At 43.6% G+C, this 21,563-nt stretch overlaps 1 protein-coding gene across 2 annotated transcripts in view; it reads left to right on the top strand.

Annotated features, from left to right (window-relative positions):
- Nucleotides 1-21,563, top strand: part of pde1a (phosphodiesterase 1A, calmodulin-dependent) — a 477,351-nt gene that overhangs the window by 100,678 nt on the left and 355,110 nt on the right. For both annotated transcript variants that reach the window (XM_039757737.1, XM_039757738.1), the window contains exon 2: nt 11,712-11,829. In XM_039757737.1, the coding sequence (XP_039613671.1) occupies nt 11,712-11,829 (118 nt within the window). The remainder of the gene's footprint in view (nt 1-11,711; nt 11,830-21,563) is intronic.

A 21,563-nucleotide genomic window follows, 5' to 3' on the forward strand; every position in this document is an offset into this window, starting at 1 on the left:
CAAGTGTCTAAAAAGTCTCCATTCACCCACTCACTAAGGGCAGAGTGGTGGCTCTGAGGCTAGGGGTCTGCACTGGTAATAGGGAGGTTGCTGGTTTAAATCCTGTAAAATACCAAAAGTGACTCTACTTTGTCGGGCCCTGCAATTGCTTCGTCCTGGGTGTATGACGTTAATCTGCACCCAGCCTTGCATGTAGAACCCCCAACCTGCAGGGAAACACCCTGGGGTTTGGTGGCAGAATTGGCACTCCAGCCACCATAAAAAACCTCCCAGTGTTCATTTCCATCTGAACTGGTGTGGTGCTGAGGTGTCACCCTTTGCATGGTTATAAAAGATATAAAAGGAGATACCCCTGCCTTAGTGATACGATGGTAAGAAATCACATAGGAGAAATAACTTGGCTTTCTTTAATGGACGATTTACGTGGCATAACAGACGAGGAAGCCATGACAAGACTATTACCGAAGTGGGGGCCCGAGGTGTAGAGTCTGCCATTTTAGTCGCTGCGCTGGAAGGATTTTCCGGATTAGATGACGTTATCTCTCATCCGTCCGTCGGCTTCAAAGGTGTGCCGGGCGATGTTCCAAGGCTTTATGCTCTTTCTTCATGTGCAGGACCCCAGTTGGGTGAATCAGGCCATTCCAAACAAGGCAGAGAGAGGATACAGTTTCACGCTGAGTTTAACACACAGAGAAATAGTATACAACGGTCCTGAGTCTGACTGCAGTTGTGTCTGTCTGTCTGTCTTGTCTTCTAATTCTTGCCTAGCAGTTCTTATATGGCGAGCCCCTGTGCTAAATGTGGCTCTGTATCAACTGTGCATGTGAGTAGGAAAAGGCAGATTTATAAAATATATTTGCACAGAGCACAATGACATGACAATGAAACATACACTTATTACAGAGATCAGAGCTCCGTGTGTTTTAGAGGGTAGCTGCTGATCGGCGACGCAGGGGACACTGTCCCGTCAGAGCTGAACACGATCAGAAACAGTGACAGTGTTTGACATTGGAGCACACCTAAATAGATAGATAGACAGATAGATATGAAATGCACTATATGATAGATAGATAGAGGTCTGCACCCTCTGGACAGTCACCTCTGATGATCACGGGGTCCATGAGGGGCCTGAGCCTCCTAAAATCCACCACCAGTTCCTTGGTTTTGCTGGTGTTCAGGTGTAGGTGGTTTGAGTCGCACCATTTAACAAAGTCCTTGATTAGATTCCTAGACTCCTCCTCCTGCCCACTCCTGGTGCAGCCCACGATAGCAGTGTCATCAGCGAACTTTTGCACGTGGCAGGACTCCGAGTTGTATTGGAAGTCTGATTTATGTTGGCAGAACAGGACCGGAGAAAGTCCAGTCCCCTGCGGTGCTCCTGTGCTGCTGACCACAATGTCAGACCTGCAGTTCCCGAGATGCACATACTGAGGTCTGTCTGTAAGATAGTCCACGATCCATGGCACCAGGTATGACTCTACTCCCATCTCAGTCAGCTTATCCCTAATGAGCAGAGGTTGGATGGTGTTGAAGGCGCTAGAGAAGTCCAGAAACATAATTCTTACTGCACCACTGCCTCTGTCCAAGTGGGAGAGGGATCGGTGTAGCATATAGATGATGGCATCCTCCTCTCCAGCCTTCTCCTGGTATGCGAACTGCAGAGGATCGAGGGCGTGGCGGACCTGTGGCCTCAGGTGGTGAAGCAGCAGCCGATCCATGGTCTTCATCACATGTGACGTGAGAGTGACAGGCCGGAAGTCATTCAGCTCACCAGGACGTGACACCTTTGGGACTGGGGTGATACAAGATGTTTTCCAAAGCCTCAGGACTCTCCCCTGTTCCAGGCTCAAGTTGAAGATGCGCTGTAGAGGACTCCCCAGCTCCAACGCACAGGCCTTCAGCAGTCGTGGCGATACACCATCTGGACCCGCTGCTTTCCTGGCACAAAGTCTCCTCAGCTCTCTGCTCACCTGCGCTGCTGTAATTGTAGGTGGGTATGTCTCACCTATGCTGGTATCAGCAGAAGGATGGTTTGAGGGTGCTGTACTCCAAGGTGAGAGTGGGTTAGGGTGGTCAAACCTGTTAAAGAAGTTGTTCATTTGGTTTGCTCTCTCCACATCTCTCTCGATGATGGCACCCTGCTTCGAGCTGCAGCCAGTGATGATCTTCATCCCATCTCACACTTCCTTCATGCTGTTGTTCTGCAACTTCTGCTCCAGCTTTCTCCTGTACTGCTCTTTCGCCGCTCTGAGCTGGACTCGGAGTTCCCTCTGCATGCTCTTGAGCTCATGCTGATCACCGCCTTTAAAAGCCCTTTTCTTCTGGCTCAAAAGGCCCTTGATGACCTAGCTACATTTTTTTGTTGTTTTTTAAAGTTTGTCCTGTCGTTTGTCCTATGCGGGAGGAACCACGAGGGACAGCTAGTGTATATATTGTGGACTTGAACCCGGACACAGACAGACGGACATCTTAAGTTCACCCAACACACGTTTTATTCACACAATATTTACAATAAGTGCACTTCCCAGCACCGTTCCCCCAATGTCCAGGGCACACAGCCTATTCGCCTTTCTGGCCGCCTCCAGTCCTCTCTCCAACCCGACTTCCGCCTCTGAATGAAGGGAGGTTGCCCCTTAAATAGGAACCCGGATGGGCTCCAGCTACTTCCCGGCATTCCTCCGCAGACACGCCCCAGTGTGGCGGAAGTGCCAGCTGCGCACCCGGAAGCCTTCCGGGTGTCCCCTGTCTTCTTCCCCCCAGCACTTCCTGGTGTGGCGGAAGTGCTGGGCTACAGACTTCTACAGGCACTGGGGCTCCGCCTGGTGGTGGCCATGGGTCCCTACAGCGCTGGGCTTCCAAACCCTTTACCCGTGGCCCCCCAACATAACCAGGGCGGTCGCCTGGGATCCTCCTGGGCGTCCCGGCCGGATGCCACTATATATATATATATATACATATATATATACATATATATATACAGTGAACCCTCGTTTATCACGGTTAATCTGTTCCAGACTCTACAGTGATAAATGAATTTTCGCGAAGTAGGATTCTTTATTTATAAATCGAATATTTTCGCAGTTAGAGTACAGAAAACCTGTTTACGACCTTCTAAATACGTTTTTTAACATTATTAGAGCCCTCTAGACATGAAATAACACCCTTTAGTCACCATTACACTCGTATTACCCAATATATTAGACAAATAAGAGAAAATAAGACATATTAGACGTTACAAATATCATATTACTAGGCGCACTCGACTTTTAAGGCGACCGACTTTTATCCTCAATTTTTGTGCGCTCCATGTGTACATCAGGCATGTAAGTGTAGGGAATGAGAACATCAAAGTGCCCATTCATAACATCTCCTGAAAACCTAAGTTCAAAGTTGTACAATGTCAGCCTGAATCTGTACCGCTAAAGACGGAGTTTCATGCACTAAATAAGCTATAGATGAGAATAAGCAAGCACCATCTCCCCTGATATTTACTACGCGGTGAGGCATTTGTACTTAGGGTTGCCACCCGTCCTTTAAAATATGGAATCGTCCCGTATTTGAGAATGAAATTGCGTGTCCCGTTTTGAATCAATACGGGACGGGTTTTATCCCGTATTTTTTTTATCATTTTTTTTAAAGCAGCGTCTCATGCAAATCATCCCACACGCATTTTATGAAGATGCCTCCTTTCCTACTTTTGATTGGGTAATACTTGATGTCATCGTTAGTTTGATTGGTCTTTTTAACTGTCCAGTGAGGAGGGCGGGTCTTTTAAGTAGAGTCTGCAAAGTGTTGGCAGAGAGTAATATTAAAAAAATGGCAGCTGCTTCTCCAGGTAACCCCCCACATCTTAAAGTTTCAGAGCTTAAACGCAAGCGGCTGCAAAAATACCGCAGAGAGTGAAGGGAAACAAATACTTGGCTGCAGAGTGTTAGCGGAAATTGTTATCAAGCCAACTGCACAATTTGTCGGAGAGCGTTCTCTGTGATAGGGGTGCCACCGCCCTTTAAAATAATGGAATCGTCCCGTATTTGAGAATGAAATTGCGCGTCCCTTTTTTTTTGTATTAAAAGTGATAACCCTATTTGTACTCCATCAACATTAATTATTTCCAGAGACATAATTTTGACTATTTTTCCAGCGCATCGCGCACAAAAGCAAGGGAACAATGAGAGCACCAGAACTCTGCTCACATCACGTCGCTTCGTACTGCAAACCGCAAGTAGTAAGTCTGTAATAAGAGGAATACCGCTACGCTTTGCACTCACGGGACGGAAGGACAATCCCGACCGCTTTTATATAGTAGATTATTGTACTGTACATTTAATTGCACACAAACACTAACCTATGAAGGTACGACCTCAGTAGGAGAGTCTTCAGAGGTGGTGCAGTATCTTCAGCAGGTGCGTTGTTGTCTTCTTCCACTGAAGGAGTACTAGGAGTAGGCAGTGGGTGTCTGGGTATGCGACTGAAGAACATCTTCATAGGCAGTTGCTGGTGCTGTCTTTTCATATATTCGTGAGGACGCTTTTGTAGGGTATTGCCATCTTTGATCATATCCTAGAGTTTCACCTTCTCCTGGATAGTAAGCATCTTCCTCCGGCCCTTAGTTTTATTGTCAGAAGGCTTAGAAAAAGCAGCACGTTTAGGAGCCATCGTAGGGCTTAGATAAAAGTTCTCAGAAAGTGCATGTGTAGTGACGTAACCGTGTATAAGAAAAAAATTGCGATAGAGTGAAGCCGCGAAAGTCGAAGCGTGATATAGCGAGGGATCACTGTATATATATATATATATATACCGTATTTACGCATGTACCATGCGCACATTTTTTCCCGAAAATTAGCATTAGAAAATCAGGTGATCGTCATACACGAGGAAATGTAATGTTTACTTCTTCTACTCACGCTCCCTCTCTCGCTCATGCGCTCTTTCTCGCTCTTTCACTCGCTTGCTCGCACTCTCTCTCTCTCAAAACGCTTCCTATACAATCACAATGCGCATCATACACGGGACAAAATGATTTTCGTGATTTTCTTTGTAAAAATTAGGGTGCACATCTTACACGAGGGCACGTGGTACACAAGTAAAAACAGTGTGTATATATATAGATATACTGTATATATATATTGTAGCGACCTGGGGTCGAGTCTTGAAGTTTTTAAAGCCGCTTTCTGCCGTGCACCTCTCCCAAGCTGTCGGCTAGCGGATTGCCAGCGTTATGCACGCAGCTTTACCCAGCTCTTCAAGTAGCGAGCACTCGTGTCCCATACACCGCACGACTACGAGTTTCTCGGCAGCACGCAGCTGTACCCAACTTCTCAAGTAACGAGCACTCGTGTCCCATTACACCGCACGACTTCGAGTGTCTCGGCATTAATTGCTTAGATAAAATCTTAGCAATGAATAACAGCTCTGTTCTGTTGTATCTCTTTATTCACAGATAGCCAGTAAACAAAGCTCGACATTATTGCACTGCCATGGTCAAGGTCATGCACGAAGACACATTTCACATAAATGGTACTTTTTTTACAAAATAAATAACCCCGGACGGCGATGACCCAAACCCACCCAACTAATTGAACACAAACACAACAATTATTTACAAGTTAAGACATTAATAAATACAACAGGAAAAACATTATAAAAAGCAGTGAACGTACAACCTTCCCATAATGCATCACTCCGCAGCGCTGACTGCCGGTCGCTAATATATATATATATATATATATATATATATATATATATACACATATGTATACAGTGGAACCTCGGGTCACGAACATCTCGGAACACGTACAAATTGGGTTATGACCAAAAAACTTTTGCACCACACACTCGGCTGACAAACAAGTCAGTGTCCCTTCCAGTTCGTACGCATCAATGATTTCCGCACGTTGACAGTCTCTCCCTGTGCTTTCCCTGCGCAGCAAGAGAGAGAGCGAGAGAGAGTGAAAGAGAGAGAGAGAGTGAGAGAGAGTGAAAGAGAGAGAGAGAGCGAGAGAGAGTGAAAGAGAGAGAGAGAGAGAGAGAGGAGAGAAGGCAGTTAAAGAATGCACTGGGATTGTTTTTAAAGAGACTGCAAAGTTAGTTTTCTCTGTTCAAGGTTTTCTCAGTGTTATTCAATGTTTTTACATTTAGTTTACTATTACGCTGTGCATTCTATGGTATAATTAACTATTTTATATATAATATAAAAATATATATATTTACATACAGCTCATATGGTCCAGAACAGATTAATTGTATTTACATACAATCCTATGGGGAAATTACTTTGGGTCACGACCAAATCGGGTTGCAACCAGAGTTTTGGAATGAATTACGGTCGTGGCCCGAGGTTCCGCTGTATACTGTAACAATTAAGAGTTCAAGACATCATAAAGGTTTGGGGGAGCCACCCGTATGTTGTTTTTCCCAGGTGCAAAAAGGTTGAAATAAGTAGCATGATGTGCATAGAACAGAGTCCAAAACAGAACTAATTACAATCGCCAAAGATGAAGGCTTTAAAGGCCCGTAGAGGAAATGACGTCACTAAAATGGCCGGAACCAGAAGTGATGTTGTCTGGATTGGAAGTGACGTCAGCAAAGGGGCCGGCTTAGGAAGTGACATCAGCAAAGGGAGCAGCTTCAGAAGTGATGTTGTCTGAGGCGCCGGAACCTTGCATGATTTCCCGGGAAAGGTCTGTAGGGAACTGAGAAAGATAGTAAGCGCACTCCACCCTCGTGTATATATACTGAGCAAAAAAAGAAACGTCCCTTTTTCAGGACTGTGTATTTCAACAATAAAGTTTTAAAAACCCAAATAACTTTCCAGATCTTCATTGTAAAGGGTTTAAACAATGTTTTCCATGCATGTTCAATTAACCATAATCAATTAATTAACATGCACCTGTGGAATGGTCGTTAAGACCTTAACAGCTTACAGAAAGTAGGCATTTAAGGTCACAGTTCTAAAAACGCAGGACACTAAAGAGACTCGTCTACCGACTGTGAAAAACACCCAAAGAAAGATGCCCAGGGTCCCTGCTCATCTGCGTGAACGTGCATTAGGCCTGCTGCAGGGAGGCATAAGGACTGCTGATGTGGCCAGGGCAATAAATTGCCATGTCCGCACTGTGAGACGCCTAAGACAGCGCTACAGGGAGACAGGAAGGACAGCTGATCATCCTCACAGTGGAAGACCACGTGTAACAACACCTGCACAGGATCGGCACATCCGAATATCACACCTGCGTGACAGGTACAGGATGGCCACAACAACTGCCCGAGTCACACCAGGAACACACAATCCCTCCATCAGTGCTCAGACTGTCCGCAATAGGCTGAGAGAGGCTGGACTGAGGGCTTGTAGGCCTGTTGTAAGGCAGGTCCTACCAGACATCACCAGCAACAACGCCGCCTATGGGCACAAACCCACCTTCGCTGGACCAGACAGGAGTGGCAAAAAGTGCTCTTCACTGATGAGTCACGGTTTTGTCTCACCAGGGGTGATGGACGGATTCGTGTTTATCGTCAAAGGAATGAGCGTTACACCGAGGCCTGTACCCTGGAGCGGATCGATTTGGATCGATGGCTAGGGCCATTCCCCCTAGAAATGTCCAGGAACTTGCAGGTGCCTTGGTGGAAGAGTGGGGTAACATCTCACAGCAAGAACTGACAAATCTGGTCCAGTCCATGAGGAGGAGATGCACTGCAGTACTTCAAGCAGCTGGTGGCCACACCAGATACTGACTGGTACTTTTGATTTTGAGCCTCCCTTCATTCAGGGACACATTGTGAAACATTTTTAGTTTATGTCTTATGGTGTTGACTCTTTTAGTGTTCATACAAATATTTACACATTAAGTTTACTGAAAGTAAAAACAGTTGAAAGTCAGAGGACGTTTCTTTTTTTGCTGAGTATATACGTATATATATATACATATTGTGGCAAATGGCTGGGTGGTACCCAGCTGGGATGCCCAGAAGGACTGAAGGAGGGATTCCGCTATGGTGGCTATGGGGACAACGGGAAAGGAGCATGGAAGCTCAACCCTATTGGGGCCCATGGTCACTGCCAGGGGGTGCCCAGATGCCTGAGGAGCCCCGGCCCTCAGCACTTCCGCCACACCCCGAAGTGCTGGGGGGACATAGACCAGGGACACCCGCACTGCTTCCAGGTGCATAGGGAGTGCCGGCAGGAGCTCATTGCGAGGCACCTGGAGCACATCTGGGTGTGTATAAAAGGGGCCGCCTTCCTCCATTCGATGTCTGGAGTTGGGTGGAAGAGGACGGAGCTTGGAGGAGAGGAGTGGTGGCAGTCAGAAGAGAGAAAGGCATTGTGGGAGGCCAGGACTAAGGGTGATTGGTGTTCACTTGTATATAATAGTTATGTACAATAAACGTGTGGTGATGCCTGTCTGTGTCCAGGCCAGTCTTCATAATATATATTGTCACAAACTGGACAAAGAGCCACAGCAAAGGTTTGGGGCAGCCACTTATATATTATTTCCTGGCTGCAAAACTGAATAAAGTGATAGCACTGATGTGCACAAATCGGAGTCCAAAACACACTGAGAGGATACTATGGCAGCTTTTAAAGGCCAGTATAGGAAATGACATCAGAGGGGCCGGAACCGGAAGGGTCTTCATCCATAGGCTTGGACCCGGAAGTGACGTCAAAGGGGTCGGCAACCAGAATTGACTTCATCAGGGCAAGGCGGAATTTCCTGTCAATGGTCTGCAGAAAAGCGAGATAAAGAGTCAGTGCACCCTGTCCCATCTCGGTCAGGCTCGGAATGACCCTTTAGCTGCCTCCCAGTCGCATGTGTGTGACAATCTACGCATGGAAAAGGCAAAGCCCTCACTGACTCGTCACCAATTCTCCCACTTTCCATATAGGTGGGAAGCTGAAATTTTGCGTGCTCATTGATTGCAGTGTACTTACAAAAGTTAGGTATGTTTTATGTCCTATTGCAACACCCAAGGGTGGGAGAACAGGTGTACCCCCTAAACTGTATATATAGAGAGAGGAAACCCCTCAGTTTCCTCCCACAATCCAAAGACATGCAGGTTAGGTGAATTGGCGATTCTAAATTGGCCCTAGTGTGTGCTTGGTGTGTTTGTGTGTGTCCTGCGGTGGGTTGGCACCCTACCCAGGATTGGTTCCTGCCTTGTGCCCTGTGTTGGCTGGGATTGGCTCCGGCAGACCCCCGTGACCCTGTATTCGGATTCAGCGGGTTAGAAAATGGATGGATGGATGGAAACCCCTCCTCACTGTTTCTGCGACTTCCAATATACGTAGGAAGTCAAAATTTCCCACACTCATCCTTCACACCCTACTTACAAATGTTAAGTATGTTTCATTTTGCGCCGTGCCCCGTAACGAACTTTCAAAAGTAACGTCTTCTTTTTGGCGGTTCTCACCATTACGCCGTAAGGAACTTTCGGAACTGACCTCTCCTTTTGGTGGTTTCATTCCTTATTTCTGTTAACAGAGGATTTATTTCATGGCAGAGACGCACAAGGGCCGCCCCCGGTCCCCCTTCCTTTTCCGCACACCGACCACGTGGTTGGCTCCCTGCCTCTATACATCAACGACATCCCGAACTCATGTGCCTCCTCACTCGCTTCCTTACTTTCCTCAGCTCTTCGTCGTGCTCACTGCTCCCTTCTTCTTTACTCCACCACTTCAAGCCTGTTGTCGTAGGCCTTGCTTCACGTCTTCCTGCTTGGTGACTCATTTGGTTTCTTCACACTCTTAATCCTCCAGGCGTGCCTTCCGCGTACTCTACTTTTGAATGTCGGCGCACCAATGATGTTACGACGAAACTTACAACCACCAAAACCTTGTAACGGCACCAGGCTTCAGATCAAATCTCTGCACAAGAATCTCATTGAGGCAACCGTCTTCACTGGAACTGCCTCGGGGGAGATGATTGGATTTATTCCTCGCATCCCTCTTATAACCTCTGACCTCCCATTCCAATTCATATGTCTCCAGTTCCCAGTAAGGGTCACTGCATCACTATGACAATAAATAAGTCACAGGGCCAGACTCTGAAAAAGGTCGCCATTGACTTGACACAAGATGGCTTCTCACACGGCCGACTGTACGTTAACATGTTCAAGAGTGAGCTCGGCAGACAGCTTGGTCATTTCACAGCCCGAGGGCGTCGTTTACAAAGAGACCCTTACATACACAACATTTACAATCCTAAATGAGACTCTTTACAATCATCAGATTCACTCTCAATACTGAAACAAGCCTACGACAATTACATTGACAATCATGTTACGTTATTTTTAAAATATTTCCTTTTCTTTTTCATAACTTCTCTGCTGCGAAGCGCGGGTATTTTGCTAGTATATATATATATATATATATATAGTGTGGCTGGGTGGAGGAATGATGGCTTCATTAAATGGAGAAATTTAAGGTGTCAACTGGGTCATGCCATTTATTGTCCAAAATGACACCCTTCAGTGTGAGTGTCCCAACAAAACAGAGCTAAACTTAAAAATCAAAGAAGTATGGCTGGTTCACCACAAGCGGGGTCACTTCCATAGCGGAGCTCAGTCCGGTCGGTCACTCTTACCAGAAGTGATGTCTCCTTTCGGGAAGCTCTGGCTTTTCTGGACAGTGAACCAGAAGGGGCGAAGTCAGTTACCCTCACTGTGTGCTTTCTTGACACTATGGAGAGAGACGGAGATGCCACTGTTAGCAACAGCGCCACCTCTCGTCCAGGTGGGCTCTTCTGTACCTTGACAGAGCCTGTAAGGAGACCCTCCAACGTGCATGTGAGACTAAATATCTACTGAGCTCTCTGCTGCCAAGTAGCACACCGGGATCTGCTGCTTCCCAGTGAAGTGCATTCACAACACCAGTGAGCTGCAAACGTCAGCTTGTCAAGGAGCCTCCTTCACTCACCCAGCGCCTGACCGGGAGTGGAAGCTTTCGAACTGTATTGAGAAAAGGAATGAATAAAATAAGAATAAAGGAAAAAGGACAAATGCATAACAGAAAGAAAGAAAGAAAGAAAGGTGAAAAACTGACTGATAAAATACTGAATATATGAATGACAAACTTAATAAATAAATAAATAAATAAATAGCCAAAAACAAATAAAGGAAGAAATGACAAATGCATGAAAGAAAGAAAGAAAGAAAGAAAGAAAGAAAGAAAGAAAGAAAGAAAGAAAGAAAGAAAGAAAAGTGAATTGATTGACTTACTGACTGAATGAATACCAAATAAATGAATGAAAAACATAATGAATAAATAAATAGCCAAAAACAAATAAAGGAAGAAAGGACAAATGCATAACAGAAAGAAAGAAAGAGAAAGAAAGAAAGAAAGAAAGAAAAGTGAATTAACTAACTTACTGACTGAATGAATAAATACCTAATGAATGAATGACTGACAAGCACACAGACACAGTAATGAATGGATGACAAAGCAAACAAATGAATATTACATGAATGTACATATGAAGTAATAAACCAAGAGACACATGAATTATTTAATTAATGAAGAAAATCAATAAACAAACGAGCAAGGTAAGGCATGAATGGATTCAAGAAAGAAAGAGAGAGAGAAAGAATGGACAAAAAGGTAAATAAAGAAGCAAACACATGAAGCAAATAGCAGAGGACAAAGAGCTGAATGGGTGACCTGCCACGGTGACACAAAGACCACCACCTTCAGGTGTCTCTTTTTTTTCTCTCTTAAACAGGTGCTCCTCCCTTCTCAAAGACGCCTGCACCAAGGAAGAGAGACGTCTGCAGGAGTAAAACTGTGATGGTGAGGAGCCATAAGCCGGCGTGCTGTTCCCATAAGGACCTGGTGGCCAAGTAAGTCTTCCTTGAGCCATCTGATGGCACCGCACTCCACTCCGTCTGTTTAGCAGAAACGTCTCACTTTGCTGAATGATACTTGCACTTAAAAGTCACATTAAAAAAAAAACTGCCTGATGTCAAAAAAAAAAAGTATGTACATATATATGTGTGTATATATTGATACTGTATATAGGCAGACTGTAGATTGTATATAAACTAGTAGATGTATAGTGTGGATATATAGGTAGATATCAACATTCTGCCTATATATCTATCATATCTATCATATATATATATATATATATATATATATATATATATATATATATATATATATATATATATATATATATACATACTGTATATATATACAGTCATATGAAAAAGTTTGGGAACCCCTCTTAATTCTTTGGATTCTTGTTTCTCATTGGCTGAGCTTTCAAAGTAGCAACTTACTTTTAATATCTGACATGCCTTATGGACACAGTAGGATTTCAGCAGTGACATTAAGTTTATTGGATCAACTGAAAATATGCAACATGCATCATAACAGAATTAGGCAGGTGCATAAATGTTGGCACCTCAACAGAGATATGACATCAATACTTAGCTGAGCCTCCTTTTGCTCCTTTGATCCTCTCGATGCTGTCCTCCTATAGCCTGTGATGAGTGTTTGGATTCTGATGGAGGTATTTCTGTCCATTCTTCATACAAAATCTCTCCAGTTCAGTTTAATTTGATGGACAGCCTGCTTCAAATCATCCCATAGATTATCGATGATATTCAAGTCAGGGGACTGTGACGGCCATTCCAGAACATTGTACTTCTCCTCTGCATGAATGCCTTTGTAGATTTCCAACTGTGTTTTGGGTCATTGTCTTGTTGGAATATCCAACCTCTGCATAACTTCAACTTTGTGACTGATGCTTGAACATTATCCTGAAGAACTTGTTGATATTGGGTTGAATTCATCCGACCCTCGACTTTAACAAGGGCCCCAGTCCCTGACAGTTTAAACCTCTGAGATGGCTTTTTGTAGCCTTCCACTAAACCAGGAGACTCAACAATCTTTGTTTTCAGATCATTGGAGAGTTGCTTTGAGAATCCCATGCTGTCTGTCGCTCTTCAGAGGAGAGTCAAAGGGAAGGAAGCACAACTTGTAATTGACCACCTTAAATACCTTTGACCACTCATGATTGGACACTCCTGTCTATGAAGTTCAAGGCTTAACAAGCTCATCAAGATCTTTCGTTTCTTCTGCCGCCTCCACTCCACTCCTTGGAAGCTCCTCTCCCACCCGACTCCAGCTCCTCGAATGGAGTGAGGTGGCCCCTTTTATGGCACACCCAGATGTGCTCCAGGTGCTCTTTGATGATCTTCCAGCAGCACTTCCTGGTGTGGCAGAAGTGCTGCAGTCCACGGCTCGGGAACCATACAAGTGCCCGGACACAGACAGGCAATCACCGTAGGTACAAAACCCAACGCACGTTTATTCACACAGTCCATATTTACAAGTGCACACAACCCCAAAACTCCCCCAACGTCCAGGCCTCACAATGCCTTTTCCTTCTTCAGGCCGCCTCCTTTCCTTTCCTCCCGAGCTCTGTCTTTCTCCGCTCCCGACTCAAGTCCTCGAATGGAGGGAGGCGGACCCTTTTATACACACCCGGACAAGCTCAAGGTGCCTCCCGATAACCTTCCGCCAACCCTCCCAGGTGTGGCAGAAGTGCCAGCTGTGAACCCGGAAGCACTCTGGGTGTTCCTGGTCTTCTTCCTCCCAGCACCTCCAGTTGTGGCAGAAGTGCTGAAGGCCAGGGCTCCTCAAACATCTGGGCGCCCCCTGGCGGTGACCACAGGCCCCTATAGGGTTGAGCTTCTAAGCTCTGTTCCCATGGTCCCCAAAGCCATCAGGGCGGTCACCCCTTTGTGGTCTGGAGGAGGCATAATCCCTCCTCCGGTCCTTCTGGGCGTCCCAGCTGGATACCACCCCCAGACACTCGCCACAATATATACAGTGGTGCTTGAAAGTTTGTGAACCCTTTAGAATTTTCTATATTTCTGTATAAATATAACCTAAAACATCATTAGATTTTCACTCAAGTCCTAAGAGTAGATAAAGAGAAACCAGTTAAACAAATGAGACACAAATATTATACTTGGTTATTTATTTATTAAGGAAAATGATCAAATATGACATATTTGTGAGTGACAAAAGTATGTGAACCTTTGCTTTCAGTATCTGGTAACTTTTGCTCATTCCTCCGTACAGAACAGCTTCAACTCTGGGATGTTGGTGGGTTTCCTCACATGAACTGCTCGCTTCAGATCCTTCCACAACATTTCGATTGGATTAAGGTCAGGACTTTGACTTGGCCATTCCAGAACATTCACTTTATTCTTCTTTAGCCATTCTTTGGTAGAACGACTTGTGTGCTTAGGGTCGTTGTCTTGCTGCATGACCCACCTTCTCTTGAGATTCAGTTCATGGTCAGATGTCCTGACATTTTCCTTTAGAATTCTCTGATATAATTCAGAATTCATTGTTCCATCAATGAAGGCAAGCCATCCTGGCCCAGATGCAGCACAACAGGCCCACACCATGATACTACCACCACCATGTTTCACAGATGAGATAAGGTTCTTACGCTGGAATGCAGTGTTTTCCTTTCTCCAAACATAACGCTTTTCATTTAAACCAAAAAGTTCTATTTTGGTCTCATCCGTCCACAAAACATTCTTCCAATAGCCTTCTGGTTTGTCCACGTGATCTTTAGCAAACTGCAGACGAGCAGCAATGTTTTTTTTGGAGAGCAGTGGCTTTCTCCTTGCCACCCTGCCATGCACACCATTGTTGTTCAGTGTTCTCCTGATGGTGGACTCATGAACATGAACATCAGCCAATGTGAGAGAGGCCTTCAGTTCCTTAGAAGATACCCTGGGGTCCTTTGTGACCTCGCCGACTATTACACGTGTGCCTTGCTCTTGGAGTGATCTTTGTTGGTCGACCACTCCTGGGGAGGGTAACAGTGGTCTTGAATTTCCTCCATTTGTACACAATCTGTCTGACTGTGGATTGGTGGAGTCCAAACTCTTTAGAGATGGTTTTGTAACCTTTTCCAGCCTGATGAGCATCAACAACTCTTTTTGTGAGGTCCTCAGAAATCTCCTTTGTTGGTGTCATGATACACTTCCACAAACGTGTGTTGTGAAGAGCAGACTTTGATAGATCCTGTTCTTGAAATAACACAGGGTGCCCACTCACACCTGATTGGCATCCCATTGATTGAAAACACCGGACTCAAATTTCACCTTCAAACTAACTGATCATTCATGAGGTTCACATACTCACAAATATGTAATATTCGATCATTTCCTTAATAAATAAATGACCAAGTATAATATTTTTGTCTCATTTGTTTAACTGGTTTCTCTTTATCTACTGTTAGGACTTGAGTGAAAATCTGATGATGTTTTAGGTCGTATTTATGCAGAAATATAGAAAATTATAAAAGGTTCAAACTTTCAAGCAATACTGTATATATTGTATATATATATATATATATATATATATATATATATATATATATATGTGTGTGTGTGTGTACTGTATGTATACACTACATCATTCACTGCATATTGGAGATCTCAAGAGTTAAACTTTGACCACTTAGTGAGGGTGGAGGGTCTCACGTGTTGACTTTTAGTGCAGGATGGGAGGCCCTCCAGTTTAGGTCTAATTATTGAGTAGGGCTGGTGGTTTCAAGAATTGGATTTCAGTTACTTAGTTGAAGGGGTTTAAGTGTTTTGATCTTAATTACTTTGGGGTCTCAAGAATTAGGTGTCCTTTATTTATCTCTGTTATTCAGTGGGTAGTGTAGAATTAAGTGTTCACTATATATTGGTGGGGGCTCATTATTTAGGCCTCAACCACATATTTGGTCTCAGGTGTTTGGCCTTAAATATTTAGTGGAGGTGGAGGGGTGGTCTCAAGAATTAGGCCTCAGTTACTTAGTGGGAGGGTCTCAAATGTTCAGTATTAATAAGTTAGTGGGGGTGGGGATCTCAAATATTAACCCTCAAGTGCATACCGGGGTGGAGGCTTGGGGGTCTTTGGCTTTATTTCTTGAATTCTTTTGTATTTTTTTTTTATTTTTTTTGTTATTCCAATCCATACGTTAAGCTCAGTGAAGCGTGTCCACGGACATGTCACACTTAAAGGTTATGAAAGACCAATGGTGCAGCTGGTGCACAGTAATACTCCGAAAGTATTAAACAGCCACCTGTCACCCGCTGCCTGACGCCATAATCAGCATTAGGGGCTTAGATTCGTTGTCCTGCCTTTCATTTTTTTTTAGGCTGCAAATTAAAACCGACTAATTGATTGTGCCAGATTAATATAATAAATTCTGTCATAAAACAAAAGGGAAAAATGATGCCTTGCCTTTGGCAAGTGAAAATCCAGGTTGGCATTAACACCTGGTAGGAGTCAAATCATTTTTTCCGCCTTACATGTCAACAACGGCGACCATATGGCAGGTAACGTGTTATAAACCTGAACAAGCTAAGGAAATGGGGGTTTGTCTGGAGCTATTCGCAAACAAGTGCACGCTGGCACACATGCCCCTTGTCAGGGTGGCATCCACCCCCACTTCAAGAAAGGTTTAACTGTTGGAAGTATTGGCATTCTTAAGTACCCTGCAATAGACAAAAAAGGATAATTTAAGAGGAACATTTAGACCACCCTGTCCTCCTCTTGAAAGAGGATATGATGGTGCCTTTTTATTTCTGCCTACCAGTGGGTGGCCCCTTGATGCGCCCATGAAAGAGTGGGACTCTAAACTCTAAGACCCCAAACCCGTCTGAACTCTCTAAGAGTGTTAATGTGCTTATTGCAGTAGTGGATTATGAGGGTGCAGCAACTGAACCTGGCAAAGGCAGGTGTCACATCTAGATGAGATGCCAGCTTATTGCAGAGTCGATCTGCTCAGGCGCTCATACTAGGCACACACTGATAGATAGATAGATAGATAGATAGATAGATAGATAGATAGATAGATAGATAGATAGATAGATAGATAGATAGATAGATAGATAGATAGATAGATAGATAGATAGATAGATAGATAGATACTTTATTAATCCCAAGGGGAAATTCACATAATCCAGCAGCAGTATACTGATACAAAGAAACAATATTAAATTAAATAGTAATAAAAATGAAAAGAATTAAAACAAAATTAATGTTAGCATTTACTCCCCCGGGTGGAATTGAAGAGTCGCATAGTGTGGGGGAGGGACGATCTCCTCAGTCTGTCACTGAAGCTGCTTCTCTGTCTGGAGATGATCCTGTTCAGTGGATGCAGTGGATTCTTCATGATTGACAGGAGTTTGCTTAGTGCCCGTCGCTCTGCCACAGATGTCAAACTGTCCAACTTTAATCCTACAAGCCTGCCTTCTTAACAAGTTTGTCCAGGCGTGAGGCGTCTTTCATACAGATGAGAGTCAATCCAAGGACCACTGTGCCACACTTCATTTAATTACCATCACAATTTGGGCATCCATTATAGAGTAGCTGTTAACAGCTGTGATCTGCAAGGGGTGCTCTCGAGCAGTTCCAAAGCCAATGAAACACACAGACACCAGGTAAGATTTAAACTAAAAGGGGATTTATTGAGGTCAGGTGGGATCACTTTAGAAAAAGGGAAAACAGAAAGGGGAAGCTGACAGAATAATAATAACCTTTCTGATCCTAAGCCACCCCACAGCTTACCCCACCCCTTAACTCTTCCTCTGTCCTTCATCTACTGCTGCTTCACTCCAACCCAATCTAAGCGAGTCTGGGCCTCTCCTCTACATCTTGACTTCAAGCCAACTCTGGCTATACAAATAAAGGTTCTTTTAAATAGGATGCCCCAAGTGCACATCTGGGGTCACACCCAATTGTTCTCGTAAGAGTTCTGGGACATCTTCAGCTTCTCAGAAATCATGCAGTTGTCACTTTTAAAGATCCAAACACCTCTTTGTGACCAGAGCATGGTTGTACCCTTCAACTGCAAGACGACTAACTGCTGGCGTTTTATATTCCTCTAGTAGACTTTACATTTAACCTTCCAGTGGTCATCTCCCACATGGCTCCTTGTCCATCTGCTGGGCAGTGGTCCATATCAACTCTCAAGACCGCTCTATGGGCTGCCATCCAGACAGTCATCTATTCCGACTCCCAAGTTTTTTGTGTGATAAAGCAGTTGAGGGGGAGGAGCCAGACCAGGTCATGTGATGCAGCTGAGAGAGGGGAAGAGCCAGAGCTGATCATGTGAAGCAGCAGCAAAAGGGAGGAGCCAGAGCTGACTGTATGATGCAGGTTAAAAAAGGGGAGGAGCCAGCTGTGATTATACAGTATAATGTAACTGATTAAAAGGAAGATACCAGAGCTGATCATGTACTGCAGTAGTTACAGCAGGTGGGAGAACTGAGAGTTAATCATACAGTGCAGTTGGTAATGGGGAGGAGCCTGATCTGATCAGGTGAAGCAGCTAATAAAGGGGTGGAGCCAGCACTGATCATGTGAAGCAGCTAATAAAGGGGTGGAGCCAACAATGATCAGGTGAAGCAGTTAATAAAGGAGTGGAGCCAGTGCTGATCATGTTTAACAGTAGCAAAAGGGAGGAGCCATTAGCTGATCATTTCATGAAAGCAGTAGGTACAGTAGGTGGGAGAAGCCAGAACTGTGTGAGCAGAGAAGGAGCAGAACTTAGAGGTAATCATGCAGTGCAGATGATAATGAGGAGAAGCCTGATCTGATTATGTGAAGCAGCTAATAAAGGGGTGGAGCCAGCGCTGATCATGTGAAGCAGCTAATCAAGGGAAAGAGTCCGATTTGATAGTGTAAAATAGTAGAAAAGGGGGCGGAGCCAGAGGATATATAATACAGCTGATAAAGGTGAGGAGCCAGAGGGTGATCATGTGCAGAAACTACTAAAGGGGAAGAGCCAGCGTTAATCAGGTAAAACATCAGCAAAGGGGAGGATCCAGAACTGATTATATGATGCACCTGATAAAAGGGAGAAGACAGCGCTGATCATTTAATGAACGCAGTTGGAATAGTGGGTGGGAGAAGTTAAAACTGTGTGAGCGGAGAAGGGGCAGAACTGAGAATTAATCATGCAGTGCAGCTGATAATGGGGAGAAATACAGATCTGATCATGTGAAGCAGCTAACAAAGGGGTGGAGCCAGTGCTGATCAAGTAAAACAGAAGGAAAAGGGAGGAGCCAGGGCCGAGTCTATTAAACAGTAGCAGGGAGGCAGGGAAAGCAGTGATGAGAGGTAAAATAATTTCCTTCTCATCACATAAGAAAAAAATAGAAAACAAACGTATTCAGGAATTAGAAGAAATCATTAAGTCTCTAGAGGCATCCCCAGAAGAAGAATTACAAAACAAATTGCGTAAAAGTAAAGTAGAACTTAAAGGAATTATTGACAAAAAAACACAATTTTTAGCACAAAGACTACGAATAGAAAACTTTGAACACGGTAATAAATCAGGCAAGTTTTTAGCCAACCAGTTAAAAATAAACAAAGAGAAAACTGCCATATCTGCTGTTAAAGACTCAACTGGGAATATAGTATATGACCCTGAAAGAATAAACAACACTTTCAGAGATTTTTACAAAACCTTGTACTCACCACAGATTAACCCATCAGATAATGAGATCAATGAGTTTCTAGACAGGATAATACTTCCTAAATTATCAGATAGCCAAGCTACAGTCCTGGACTCGCCATTAACATCAGATGAGCTTCAGGAAGCTCTTAACTCCATGCCTAATAGGAAGGCTCCAGGTCCAGATGGGTTTCCAGCAGAGTTCTACAAAGAATTCTGGATCATTCTGGCGCCAACATTCTTCAGAATGATGTGTGAAATACAAGAAAATGGTAGACTACAGCCAAACATGAATTCAGCCAACATTAGTCTCCTGTTAAAACCAGGCAAAGATCCTATATTTCCTACCAGCTATCGCCCAATTTCTCTTATTAATGTTGACCTGAAAATAATTTGTAAAGCCCTTGCAAAAAGATTAGAGAAGGTAACCCCTTTCATAATACATCCAGACCAAACTGGTTTCATTAAGGGGAGACATTCATCCACAAATTCACGTAGATTACTCAACTTAATAGACTTTTCTTATAGCAGAAACATGGAAACCAGTATATTATCTCTCGATGCAGAAAAGGCTTTTGATAGAGTTAACTGGAAGTTCTTATTTGCAACTTTACATAAATTTGGTTTTGGAAACTTCTTCATAAACTGGTTAAAAATTTTATACAGTTCACCAACAGCATGCGTCAGGACAAATGACCAAACATCAGATAGCTTCTGTCTTCAGAGGGGGACCAGGCAGGGATGCCCTCTCTCCCCCTCGCTATTTGCTATCTTTATTGAACCACTAGCAGCAGCAATCAGGCAAACTACAGTTATTAAAGGCATAAAGTGTAAGAACATAGAACATAAAATCAGTCTTTATGCAGATGACGTGTTACTTTATCTTCAGAATTCTCAATCCTCTCTCTCCCAGGCAATTGAACTAATAAACTCCTTTTCAAGAGTTTCAGATTATTCAATAAACTGGTTAAAATCCACAGTTCTTCCAATTAATTTCTCTTTTGTCAATTCCCTTAATACACAATTGGAATCAGGGAATATTACATACCTGGGCATTCATGTGTCTCCCAGGCTGGCAGATCTAACTAAACTAAACTACATCCCACTATTAAAGAAAGTGGAAGATGATCTTGCTAGATGGAAATCCTTACCGATATCACTTATGGGGAGGGTTGCCACAATTAAAATGATGGTTTTACCAAGAATCAATTACTTATTTTCTATGATCCCAAACAAGCCATCATCTGATTGGTTTAGATCCCTGGACTCCTCCATCACTAAATTCCTTTGGAAGGATAAACCTCCACGAATTAGCTTAAAAACACTACAGAAGACCAAAGATAGAGGAGGGTTGGATCTACCCAACTTCTATCATTATTTCTTAACCAACAGGCTCCAATATATACCAAGATGGTTGCAACATAACCCGCTGGATGAGTCCTGGTTAGATGTAGAACAGACACTTTGCAATACTATAGAGCTTTGGACCTACCGTTTATTAGCTCAAAAATAAGAAAGCATGAAAGCTTTAAAAGTATTAATATCAGTACCTCACTGACAGCATGGTGGGAATATCTAAAAATGACGGAGTCTTCACTAATTCCATGCAGACGCACACCCATCTGGAATAATCCTGACATATTGCAAAACAATAAAATGATGAACCTCCCATACTGGAAAAGTAAAGGAATTCTATACATGGAACACATAGTTGAAGGATTGGATTTCATTCCATTTAACAGAATAGTCTCCCAATTTGGGATAGACAAGAATAGATTTTAGAATATCTCCAAATTAAATCAGTAGTTAAAGAAAAATTTAAGCTTAAAGTAGAATTACAAACACCATCAAGGGTATTAGACTTCTGTAATCTCAAACACCCCAAATTACTGTCTAAAGTATATAAAACATTGACCAAAATAGATGATACAATAGCAATTCCTATAGGCAAATGGGAGGAGGATCTATTAGTTAGCTTTGATCAGACTTTCTGGTCCCAAACCTGTTTAAAAACTTTTAAAACGATCAGAAACCCCAATTTACAACTAATTCAATACAAAATTCTACACAGAGTACACTATACAGGTC

The sequence above is a fragment of the Polypterus senegalus genome, chromosome 6, assembly GCF_016835505.1.
Source record: "Polypterus senegalus isolate Bchr_013 chromosome 6, ASM1683550v1, whole genome shotgun sequence".
Classification (NCBI taxonomy): domain Eukaryota; kingdom Metazoa; phylum Chordata; class Cladistia; order Polypteriformes; family Polypteridae; genus Polypterus; species Polypterus senegalus.